The sequence below is a fragment of the Brachionichthys hirsutus genome, chromosome 24, assembly GCF_040956055.1.
Source record: "Brachionichthys hirsutus isolate HB-005 chromosome 24, CSIRO-AGI_Bhir_v1, whole genome shotgun sequence".
NCBI lineage: Eukaryota > Metazoa > Chordata > Actinopteri > Lophiiformes > Brachionichthyidae > Brachionichthys > Brachionichthys hirsutus.
In genome coordinates this window covers 1,233,177-1,243,732 of record NC_090920.1, presented here as the reverse complement: position 1 = coordinate 1,243,732, position 10,556 = coordinate 1,233,177, and the positions used below count along the sequence as shown (strand labels likewise).

Below are 10,556 nucleotides of genomic sequence, written 5' to 3'. Positions count from 1 at the left end.
AAGAATATAATCGTCTCATAGTCGATTAGGATTGGCTAGTCGTTTAGGAGGGGGGGCGGGCTCATGCCCAATCGGCCAATCGACACGAATGGTTGCGTATTTGCCTTTTTCTAAGGTAATAGTTGTATGGAGGAAGCTAAATGTTTGTTTCAGGCTTTATTATTGATGTAAAGAGACGGTTTGTGAACAAAGGAATGCGATTGGACGGCGGCTGTATAAAGGTCAGAGTCCGGAAAGAGAAGGGGGGTGGGCGGGGAAGAACTACCGGTAATAAAGTCTACCTCGGGACGAGGGCGGTCCGCCAGCGTGGGAATCAATGGAGAGATAAAGAAAAGCTTCTCACAGCACAGGAGAGAAGGCAAAGGTGAACATCAGACAAAGGATTGAAACCGATAAGAGCATTGATTTCACTGTGCTGAAAGAACAAAGAGGGCTGATAAAAACAGTGTACTTTGTACCTTAAAACAGACGCGATTTAATTATGCATAATTCAGCCTCTGCACCTCTGCCTGGGTTTATCTTCTCTCTCGGTGAGCCCGTTGAAACCGGTCACCGTCGTCTGGAATGGTGGATTATGGTTGTTATGGAAGATGGGAGTCGCTGAGAATCTTCCTGTCGGGGGGAAAAAAGTATAACTGGCCCGTACGGGGATCGAACCCGCGACCTTGGCGTTATTAGCACCACGCTCTAACCAACTGAGCTAACCGGCCAAGCGACGTTTGGATGGAATTCTAGGGGAAATATGCACATTTGTTTACTTACTTGTTACGTGATGATGTAACGCAACCAAACTTGACTACACTAGTCATAAAATAAAGTTTAAAATGGAAATTTGGCCGTCTTCCTTGCCGCGAGCGGCGTCACCAAGCTCTGTTGCCATTGTTACCGTGCAACGAGAGCGCGAGACTGCTCACGTGACCCAGCAAGATGGCGACCACAATAAAGAAATGGATGCGAAAAGTGGGTACGGTTTGATCATGGTGAGATGCAGCTAAATATTGCCACCAAATGGTCGTTTGTGCAAATGGAAGTGTGAAGTCTAGTGTTTCAGGTCAAGAGATTTAATATTTATATATTTAGAAAGCTAATGTTTCCCTCGAGAGTCAAAAAGTGAATGGCCCGTACGGGGATCGAACCCGCGACCTTGGCGTTATTAGCACCACGCTCTAACCAACTGAGCTAACCGGCCATTTATGCCTAGCAACGTGTTGTTATAGGTTTTTCAAGTATAACACGCACGTCTGTGTTGTTTCTTGTCGAATTATGACGTAACGCACTTATAATTGACTTCAGTACGCTCGACTTTAGCGTCACCAGGATCTGTTACCATAGTTACCTCGGACGGAGAGGGCGAGACGGCTCACGTGACCCAGCAAGATGGCGACCACAACGTAGAATGGATGCGAACGTGAGTACCTTTCGCTCGTCGTGAGATTCATTTTAACCGCTGTGTGTGAGTCCGTTGTGTTAAAAGCAGCTGTCGGTGTGCTGTGATCGTGGAGCGGAGAGAATATTTAAATTCCAGCGTAGTTAATTCAAAAAACAAAACAACGCACGTTTATATTTGGCTCAGCCCACCAGCAATCCGCTAATGTTAGCTTTCCCATCATCTCCGCTTCATCATTTATTGTATATCGTGACTCAGCTGTTTTCACGTTGTCTTGCTTAATTTACACACCTTTTGTTTTAGTTTTTATCTGTTTGCTTTCAGGATTTAAGCTAAGTGGGCCCCGTTTCCCTTCAGATTTGGATCTACCGGTTAATTGTTCATCATATCACGGAATCAGGATGGCACTAAATGTCTTTGGTAAGCGTTTGATCATTTAAATGGATTTCACCCATCTTTGATTGTCATCAATGGATGCCATTATGGAAGATCATATTTACATGACAATAAAAAACAAGTCTAGCAGCTTCATGCTGTCTGGTTTAGTGTCTTTATCTGTTGCCTCGAGAAAGAGGGGGCGGGGGTTTGCTTGGGGAGTTATTTGGAAGACAGGATGCCGGGGGACAAGTCGAGATAATACTTGAACCTCGGAATGCACGGAGACAGGAAGCAGACTGTTAGTCTCAGCCGTGCAGAGGCGATGGAAGACGGGCATGGGTCAAAGGGCAGCGGAGTCTTCATTTCCGTGCCGCTCTTCATCGTCAGACGTGATTCGTTCTGATGCCTCAGCCCGAGTTCAGCCAAGATGCAAAAGGCGTGCTTAATTATTAAGCCACCATATTTGTTATTGTGTCAGGTTTGTATTCAGGTAAAAAAAAAAAAAAATGTTGTCCATGTGGGGGCGCTGTTGACATCCCTGCTGTTGACCAATCTGCCCTCAGATCATGATGAATACCGGCCGCCGGTGTGGAAGTCCTACTGTAAGTCATTCCACTCTTTCGTTGCGCGTCGAGTTTCCCGCTTTGGGCGACACGCGCCTTTTTCTTTTTTTTCTTCTTCTTCTTCTTTTTACAGTGTACCAGCTCCAGCAGGAGGCGCCTCACCCCCGCAGACTCACCTGCACCTGCGAGGTGAGGAGAGCGCTCTCTGTTAACAGTCGCCGTTAGCTTAAGAAGAGCACAACAAAACCCTTTTTTTTGTTTTGTTTCTTCTCCAGGTGGACAACCGGCCCAAATACTACGGGAGAGAGTAAGTCGGTCCATTCTCTATATTCCTTCAACGTCCTGCTGTGGGGGGGGGGTGAGGCGAGCTGAGCAGACCCCGTGTCTTTGGCGCCGCTCTCTCCTCCAGGTACCACGGGATGATCTCCAGGGAGGGGGCCGACCGGCTGCTGAGTCAGGCCGAAGGCAGCTACCTCATCAGGGAGAGCCAGAGGCAGCCGGGGACGTACACGCTGGCGCTGAGGTGCGTCCCGGCGGCTCCCACGGCGCGCTTTGATCTGGGTTTTTTTGGCATCCATCCCATAACGTCCTCTTCCACCCGATCCAGGTTCGGGAACCAGACGAGAAACTTCCGCCTTTACCACGACGGGAAGCACTTTGTCGGCGAGAAGAGGTTCGAGTCCATCCACGACCTGGTGACGGACGGGCTCATCACCCTCTACATCGAGACGAAGGTGTGACTCCGCCCCTTCCCTCCGTCCCTGTTCCCGTTCCCAAATGACGGCTGCCCCCCCCCCCCTCCAGGCAGCGGAGTACATCGCCAAGATGACCGTCAACCCCATCTACGAACACGTGGGCTACACCACCCTGAGCCAGGAGGCCGCCTCCAAAAGGCACCTGCCGCTCAGCCCGGAGGCGCCGGACGGGCCCGCCCCCGCCAAAGACGACGGCAGCGCCGAAGAGAGGGTGAGGGGGGGGGGGGGGGGGGTAAAACGATAAAGGACGGACGGAGGTTAGTTCTGATGTAGGAGGATGGGGGAGGAGGAGGAGCGATGGCCTCCAGCCAACGGCCACCGGGACGGCCCCCCCTCCCCCCTCTAAGCCCGCCCCCTCCAAGCCCGCCCCCTCCAAGCCCGCCTCCCCAGCTTCCACCTTCTGGAAACCAATCAAATCTTTCGCCCTTTCGCAGCTCACGTCGCTGGTGCGGCGGGCCACCCTGAGGGAGAGCGACCTGACGGCCAAGTACGAGAAGGTGCACAACTTCAAGGTGGGCCCCTCCCCTTTCTCCTCCCCTTCCTCCTCCCCTTTCTCCTCCTCCATCCCGTCCTGCGTATGCGGTGTGCGTTTCGAAGAATGCCAAAACCGCTGAGTCTGGGCCCCATGACTATTTCTCATCGCTCCTTCCTCCTCCAGGTTCACACGTTCAGGGGCCCCCACTGGTGCGAGTACTGCGCTAACTTCATGTGGGGCCTCATCGCTCAGGGAGTCAAGTGTGCAGGTAAGAAGATCTTCCTCCCCAGGATGTTGCACCTCCTCCCACTTTTTTCCGTGCCGTTTTTTTTTATATTTTTTTCTCCCGCCAGATTGCGGGCTGAACGTTCACAAGCAGTGCTCCAAGGTGGTGCCGAACGACTGCCAGCCGGATCTGCGGCACGTGAAGAAGGTGTACAGCTGCGACCTGACCACGCTGGTCAGAGCCCGCAACAGCAAGAGGCCCATGGTGGTCGACATGTGCGTCCAGGAGCTGGAGGCCAGGGGTGCGTCTTTTTAGGAGTTTTTTTTTTTTTTTAGTCCTCCTTTCTTGTCAAAGAGCGTCTCGAGTGTCTCCCTCGTCCCGTCCCAGGTCTTCAGTCGGAGGGTTTGTACAGGATATCGGGCTTCAGCGAGCTGATCGAGGACGTGAAGCTGGCCTTCGACAGAGGTGAGCTTAGCGCCTAGCATCGATTAAAACGTTAGCGTAAAACCGCCGCCTCTGTTTTTTTCAGACGGAGAGAAGGCGGATATCTCGTCCGACGCTTACGAGGACATCAACGTCATCACCGGGGCTCTGAAGCTCTACTTCAGAGAGCTGCCCATCCCCCTCATCACGTACGACGCCCACCCGCGCTTCATAGAAGCCGCCAGTAGGTCGCCAGGCTTTTTTTTTTTTACGTAGCGGTTTTTGGAGACGAGGAAATCTTGACTTTTGTTTCTTTTCGCGCCTTTCCAGAAGTCGCCGACCCGGAGAAGCGGCTGGAGTCCGTCCACGAGGCCCTGAAGCTGCTGCCGCCGGCTCACTACGAGACGCTGCGATACCTCATGGCTCACCTCAAGAGGTCCGAGCCACGCCCCCACGTGACGCCGGCGTGCAGCTGCCGTCGCCTAACCCGGTTGCGTTTCTATCCTCTCTCCCCCACCCAGAGTGACCCAGCAGGAGAAGGAGAACCTCATGACCAGCCAGAACCTGGGCATCGTCTTCGGCCCGACGCTGATGAGGGCCCCCGAGCTGGACGCCATGACGGCGCTCAACGATATCCGATACCAGAGACTCGTAGTGGAAACGCTCATCACCAACGAGGACTTGCTGTTCTGAGAGACGAGGAGGGTTACGGATCAACACGAAGGAGAGATCTGCTTCTTGGATTTTCCAAAGCAACAGCGAGGGACGTTAGCGTAGCACGATAAACTCGACTTGAAGCCACCGCAGCATCTGTAATGTAACTGGATGAGAGTGAATGATCAATGAATCGCCTGCAACGCTCATTCCTCTCAGCGGGACTTGGACCGATTTGCGTTTTCATTCCCGGTCTCTGTCCAAATGGAAAGGGACAAACATGAGATTATTATCACGTGCCACCCAGGTGACAGATGTTCGGGGCGTTCTCTGACGGGATGAAAGCAGTGTTATGTGTTACCGATTGTCTTTAATATGAAGGAGTGTGTTAAAGTCCATTAAAGTCACAAGTATTACTCACGATGTGCTAATTACCATGAACTAACAACTGGGAGTAGAAATGGAAGGGAAAAAGAAGAAAACCAGTATCTCCCCGTCGGGGAATCGAACCCCGGTCTCCCGCGTGACAGGCGGGGATACTTACCACTATACTAACGAGGAGTAGTTGTGCGCTTTGATTTTGTGGGTTTTGTTGTGTCTATCTTTCGCGTTTTTGTTTAAGCTAGTTGTGATAATGTGATAATTTCATAAGCACGGTGATTTGTTCTTAATGAGAAAAATGTATAACAAAAAAAAGACAGACAATAAATGTCGCTCTCCAGTGACGAAGCCGCACCGCCCCCTTCTGGCCGGAAGTGATCTGCGACTTGGCGGCATTTTTAAATGTTAACATTGCTGTAAGGTATTTTCTTGAATATTAATTACGCATGCTTACATTAAATTATCAACTACAGTACTCATATGTCGTCTGTTCATTGTTCCTCAATGTTTAAACGTTTTCTTTACAGTTTCGTTTTGGGGTTTTTGTTTTTTACGTCACGTGACTTCGACCTGCCTTTGCTCTTCTTTCATTGGTTGCTGCTTGACTGGGTGGAGACTTGGAGCTGCACGCGCCCCACACATGACCAATCAGGCCCCCACCGAGGAAATGTAAACGCTTCCGCAGCACGGCTTCGGTGCAGCAGGAGGAGATGACGTCAAGAAGCAAAGTAAGACATTTGTTTTTAGCTTTTAAAACATAGAGCTGTGCGTTACGTCGTCATCACGAATGCATTAATGTTACCGATCAGCCATGTCTAGGTAGATATCGACAACGCTCCACGTAGCCTCGTTGGCGCAGTAGGCAGCGCGTCAGTCTCATAATCTGAAGGTCGTGAGTTCGAGCCTCACACGGGGCAGTCTTTTGCGTTTCTTTTTATGCGTTCAACATTAAACATACGTTAACTTACGGTCGTTTAGTGTTTTTGCGCAGCGCGTTCATCACAGAGTTGAAAATCTGTTCAGTTTGTGATATCAGCAATTCTCAAAATGAGAAACGCTCTAGGCAGTTTGCATCGCCCGGCTAGCTCAGTCGGTAGAGCATGAGACTCTTAATCTCAGGGTCGTGGGTTCGAGCCCCACGTTGGGCGCATAACCTTTTATAAATTTTACTCTTTTTCCACACGTACGTAATACCTACAATCCACCATGCGTCGGGCCGTTCAAAAGTAACGTTGGGCGTTCCCGTCGGGGAATTGAACCCCGGTATCCCGCGTGACAGGCGGGGATACTGTCACTATTTCTGAAGCAGCGCCCCCTGCTGTCCCAAACGCGAGTAATTCCTCCCACACAGTATATCCGGCAGAATATTTATTTCACCAAAAAGCTGCACTGAACTGTTTTCTTAAGAAATAAATATTCAACACAAATTAAAAGTAATCACAATGTATTCACCTACATTTAAAAATTAGAACCAAGAGGTTGACACTATTAAACTCATTAATAAAAACATCCATCCGTCTGTCCTCCATCAGTTCTTCCAGGCGTAGCTGTAGTCCGTCATGCTGATGTGGGTCAACGCCGTCTTGCCCAGGCTGGACGGCCGCTGAAGCTGCTGGACGGAGACGGGGTGGACGCCGCACCGGGACAGGTCCGCCGACTCGCCGGCACGCTGCAGACCCAATCAGGGGTGAGTACCGGTACATCTTACAGCCACGCCGCGGCCCCCCGACCTGGCTCTGAGCGAGCGCCTTTACCTGTTCCTCGGCGGCGTGCGTGTTCATGACGGCCGTCGGCGCGTGTGTGTAAAGAGCGGCCGAGAAGTTTCCCTTCTGCGCCGTCTTTAGGAGGGCGGCGATGGCGTGCAGGGCGGAGGGGAGGACGGGCCCTGGATGAACGGGGGGGGGGGGGGGGGTTGGGGGGGTAAATAAATGCATAAACAAATACTGCAAAATGGACGACCTTGGCGCCTGCGTACCCGTGACCTCCAGGCTGCTGATGTTCTGGTACGCGGACCCAACCCGACTCTTGACGTTCACGCTGCGGGCCTGCGGGGGGACACGGACACGGGTCAGATAACGTCGCGGGCCGAGCCGCGCGGCGAGCTAGCGGTTTTCCTCGCCTTCAGCGCTTGCATCGCCGCTCCTCTGAAGGCGACGGGCGCCAGGAGGGTCGGCGGCAGCCCCGCCTGGGAGCCGGCCGCCGCCACCAGCCCCCGGCAGTTGATGAGGAAGTTGATGAGGGTGAAGGCGTGCGACCCCCCCACGCGCACCACGGACTCCGGCTTGTGGTCCAGGGAAACGGCGTGGCCCTCCTTCCGCCTGCGTCGCCGGGTCAAGGAGCCGCACGCGGGACGGACGTGCTAGCTAGCTAGCTAGCTAACGCAACAAGTTAGCAGCGTCACAGGAGGATACAGCTGGATCACGATGCTCTCCGGCCTCTTGATTTTGTCCTGGACTCCCATCTCTTCCAGCCACGAGAAGCCGCCGCCGCCGTCTTCATCATCATCATCATCATCGTCCTCTCCCAGCTCACGACACCTGCAATTAAAATAATTTAATATTAATACCCCCCCCCACCCCCCGGGGCTTTATTGAATGGTCACATCAAGCGAGTGGCGTGAGAGACAGACCGCTGCTCTTCCCCGTCGCCTTTGTGCTCCCTGCCCTTCCTCTTCTCCTCCACTAGAGGGCAGCTGAACTCAATTCCTAAATGAATGAAAAACCGGATTTAATGTGACGGATTCGTTAAAAAATCTCGCCGTTTTTTTCTAGGACGGCCGCCTCACCTTCTGCCTTCATCGCCTCTCTCAGACCCCTGGTGGTCGGAGAAATCAACGCAGAGACGTCTCCGGATCCTCCGAGACCGGCCGCCCGGAACAACACGGTAAACTGAAGACGGAATAAAGTCGTAAACGGGAATAAAGTCCGGACGTAACCTGCGTTTCACGACGACCCACCTGATAGGAGCAGAGGTAGAAGTACGGACACAGTCGGGCCTTCAGCAGGCCGTAGAGAGACGACAGACTGACGGACCTGAGGAAGACGAGCGGAGAAATGACTTTTTGGTGTTTTAGGAACAAATCGCTTCGCCCCCCCCCCTCACCATTCGCTCATGAGGCTCTGCTGCAGCGCCGCATCGTGCGCCCACGGGACGCTCCGCCCCGCGAAGCTCCTCTCGGCGTTGATCCGGGGGAACAGGGAGATCCAAGGGAACGACGGGTGCTGCCAGTAGGCCAGGCTCTGCCGGAAGGAGCAGCGGAGCTCCGGGCAGGATTTGGGATCCTGCAGGAGGACAGGAAAGGTCGGTAATCCGGATTAGGATCCGGCGCCGACGCCGGAGCCCACCTGGATGCTGTGCGGCAGGGAGCTGAACTGGGCTCTGCAGTGCTGGCTGAGACCCAGCGCCTCCTCCTGGGCCCTGGGATGTTCTGCCCACGACAGGGGGAGCGGGGAGGTGAAGAGGAGGCGCGTCTTCAGGCTCCAGTCCGACGGGTAGTCGGTGCAGACGGGAGGAGCGATGGAGGCCGGAGCCAAGGCCCGGGGGCTCTGAAACCATGACGACGACATGAAAAATGGAGGAGAAACAAAAAAACGAATGCAGAAACAGAAAGAAGCCAAACCTTCAGAAGAGGGCTGTTAACGTCTTCCTCCTCCTCCTCTTCTTCAAACAGAGAGTCATCCTCAGGGAAAACGATCTAAAAAAAAAAAAGTTTGGGAAAATGTCACCGCCATTTTAACATTCCCTCTCTTTAAAAGTAGAGCTAACCTTGCGCTGCTCTCTTTCTTCCTGCATCAACTCCTCCGTGAAGGCCGAAGATCCCCGGGCCTCCTCCTCCTCCTCGTCCCCCCCCTCCTCTGAAGGCTTCCTCGCCGCCGCAGCTTCGGCCTTCCCGGCTTCGTCATAAACGATCAGCTTCTTCGTCGGTCTGTAAGTATTCTCGATATTAGCGAACGGGTTTCTGCGTTTTATCCCGCAACCCGGGCGGGCTTGGGTGAAAAGCGGCCCCGGGGAGAAGGGCCGACCGGACGCCGGGGACGAGCCGCTTTGTTCCGGGCTGCCGGCGGAGGCCGGGCCGGAGGCGCTGCGAGATCTTCGCCGCCTCATTCGCATGGTTTCCGCCGGTAGCTTGAAGCTGGGAGAATAACCCGGATGTTGAGACATAACGGAGACGAATAATGCGTTTTAAAAAAAAAACAGAAGAAGATTTAAAAAATACAAATAAAAACGTAAAATTCGTCTGTGTTTCGCTGCTTCGGCTTCCGCACTTTACAAAAATGGCGCCCAGCGTCGTGACGTCAGACGTCCTGCGCGTGTTGCGTTCATGGAAAAGCGGAAACACCACTTCGTATTTTGGAATGACACCGAGGGGGGGGTATAATATTACATGATTATTACACAACTGCAATCCACAATTAAATTAACAAAGAGTCAACGACATAGCTGGGGTTTTTTAAATACTTTTTAAATTGCTATTATTATTTAATTATTTATTTTATTTTAATGTATTTTCACCGCCGCTGCGTCTGCCTCACAGCATTTTATTTTTATTTTTAGTTCCAATCTGTCACTTTGAAAACGCAGTTTCACAGATTATTGTATCACCGATAAATTACAGCTAAATAAAAAATATTTGTGTTTATTTCTGCATGTACTTATTTCTTTTTTCGCCGCCCTCTCTCTCTGCTGTCGCCACCTCTGTCCCTCTGTCGCAGTGATTAATAGGACGTATGTAAATTTTGGCTCGCTGATAACTTCTCTCTTGTTTGTCATTACGGGGGGGGGTCATCAATCACAAGCAATGGCTGCTCTTAAGAAATCAATTCTCTTATCTGTTTGTAGGCTGGAGGAGATAGCACTAAGTGCCTTAGGTGTCAAATCTATGATTTAATTTTGAATTTATATCTATTGACAGAAGGTAGGGATGATGAAAGTTATTCTACCCCCCCCACCCCCACCCCGCCCCAAATTTGACAGGCATTAGGATCCATGCTTCCCCTAACATCACTTGAATAATGACCACATCTGTCGCATTTTAAGTCCTGTAGATCCCATCTGCCTCTTTTTTTTATTTATTATTATTTATCATCGATCGTTCAGAGAGGAAATTGAGCAAGTTAGAAGTTAGCAAACAAATCAGATATAAGAGAGAAGATTTTTGTTAAATTAAAAGATGCAAAATTTCATTTGTGAAATCGTCGGCCATTTATTTTTTATCTTTTTTTTAAAGGTTGACAATCTTTTCACTTTTGGGGGGTTGTCATGCCACAATATCACCGGCAGATGTCGCCGTTTAATCAAATAATCGTGAGATGCT

The 10,556-nt window shown here is 51.6% G+C and overlaps 2 protein-coding genes and 5 non-coding genes across 7 annotated transcripts; 3 read left to right on the top strand and 4 right to left on the bottom strand.

Annotated features, from left to right (window-relative positions):
- Positions 1–636: 636 nt before the first annotated feature.
- Positions 637–710, bottom strand: trnai-aau (transfer RNA isoleucine (anticodon AAU)). The gene has a single exon. It is a non-coding gene; the product is annotated as a tRNA-Ile (tRNA).
- A 405-nt stretch (positions 711–1,115) lies between these two features.
- On the bottom strand, positions 1,116–1,189 carry trnai-aau (transfer RNA isoleucine (anticodon AAU)). Its single transcript has one exon. It is a non-coding gene; the product is annotated as a tRNA-Ile (tRNA).
- A 197-nt stretch (positions 1,190–1,386) lies between these two features.
- Positions 1,387–5,704, top strand: LOC137911930 (N-chimaerin-like). Its single transcript, XM_068756266.1, has 15 exons — positions 1,387–1,408; positions 1,712–1,807; positions 2,329–2,367; positions 2,462–2,517; positions 2,604–2,635; positions 2,738–2,851; positions 2,936–3,062; positions 3,133–3,294; positions 3,518–3,595; positions 3,742–3,826; positions 3,912–4,085; positions 4,172–4,249; positions 4,314–4,451; positions 4,538–4,643; positions 4,729–5,704. Exons 2-15 carry the CDS (start codon positions 1,789–1,791, stop codon positions 4,898–4,900), a joined length of 1,380 nt encoding a protein of 459 aa, XP_068612367.1. The 5' UTR covers positions 1,387–1,408; positions 1,712–1,788; the 3' UTR covers positions 4,901–5,704.
- trnad-guc (transfer RNA aspartic acid (anticodon GUC)) lies at positions 5,351–5,422 on the bottom strand. Its single transcript has one exon. It is a non-coding gene; the product is annotated as a tRNA-Asp (tRNA).
- A 382-nt stretch (positions 5,705–6,086) lies between the features above and the next one.
- trnam-cau (transfer RNA methionine (anticodon CAU)) lies at positions 6,087–6,159 on the top strand. The gene has a single exon. It is a non-coding gene; the product is annotated as a tRNA-Met (tRNA).
- A 158-nt stretch (positions 6,160–6,317) lies between these two features.
- On the top strand, positions 6,318–6,390 carry trnak-cuu (transfer RNA lysine (anticodon CUU)). Its single transcript has one exon. It is a non-coding gene; the product is annotated as a tRNA-Lys (tRNA).
- Positions 6,391–6,603: 213 nt separating this feature from the next.
- LOC137912138 (protein downstream neighbor of son homolog) lies at positions 6,604–9,403 on the bottom strand. The gene is given in 12 exon segments (XM_068756489.1): positions 6,604–6,942; positions 6,945–7,127; positions 7,218–7,287; positions 7,362–7,560; positions 7,654–7,779; positions 7,872–7,947; positions 8,028–8,130; positions 8,199–8,274; positions 8,345–8,523; positions 8,587–8,787; positions 8,862–8,938; positions 8,998–9,403. Coding segments are annotated over 12 exon segments (1,824 nt in total). The 3' UTR covers positions 6,604–6,814.
- Positions 9,404–10,556: the final 1,153 nt, after the last annotated feature.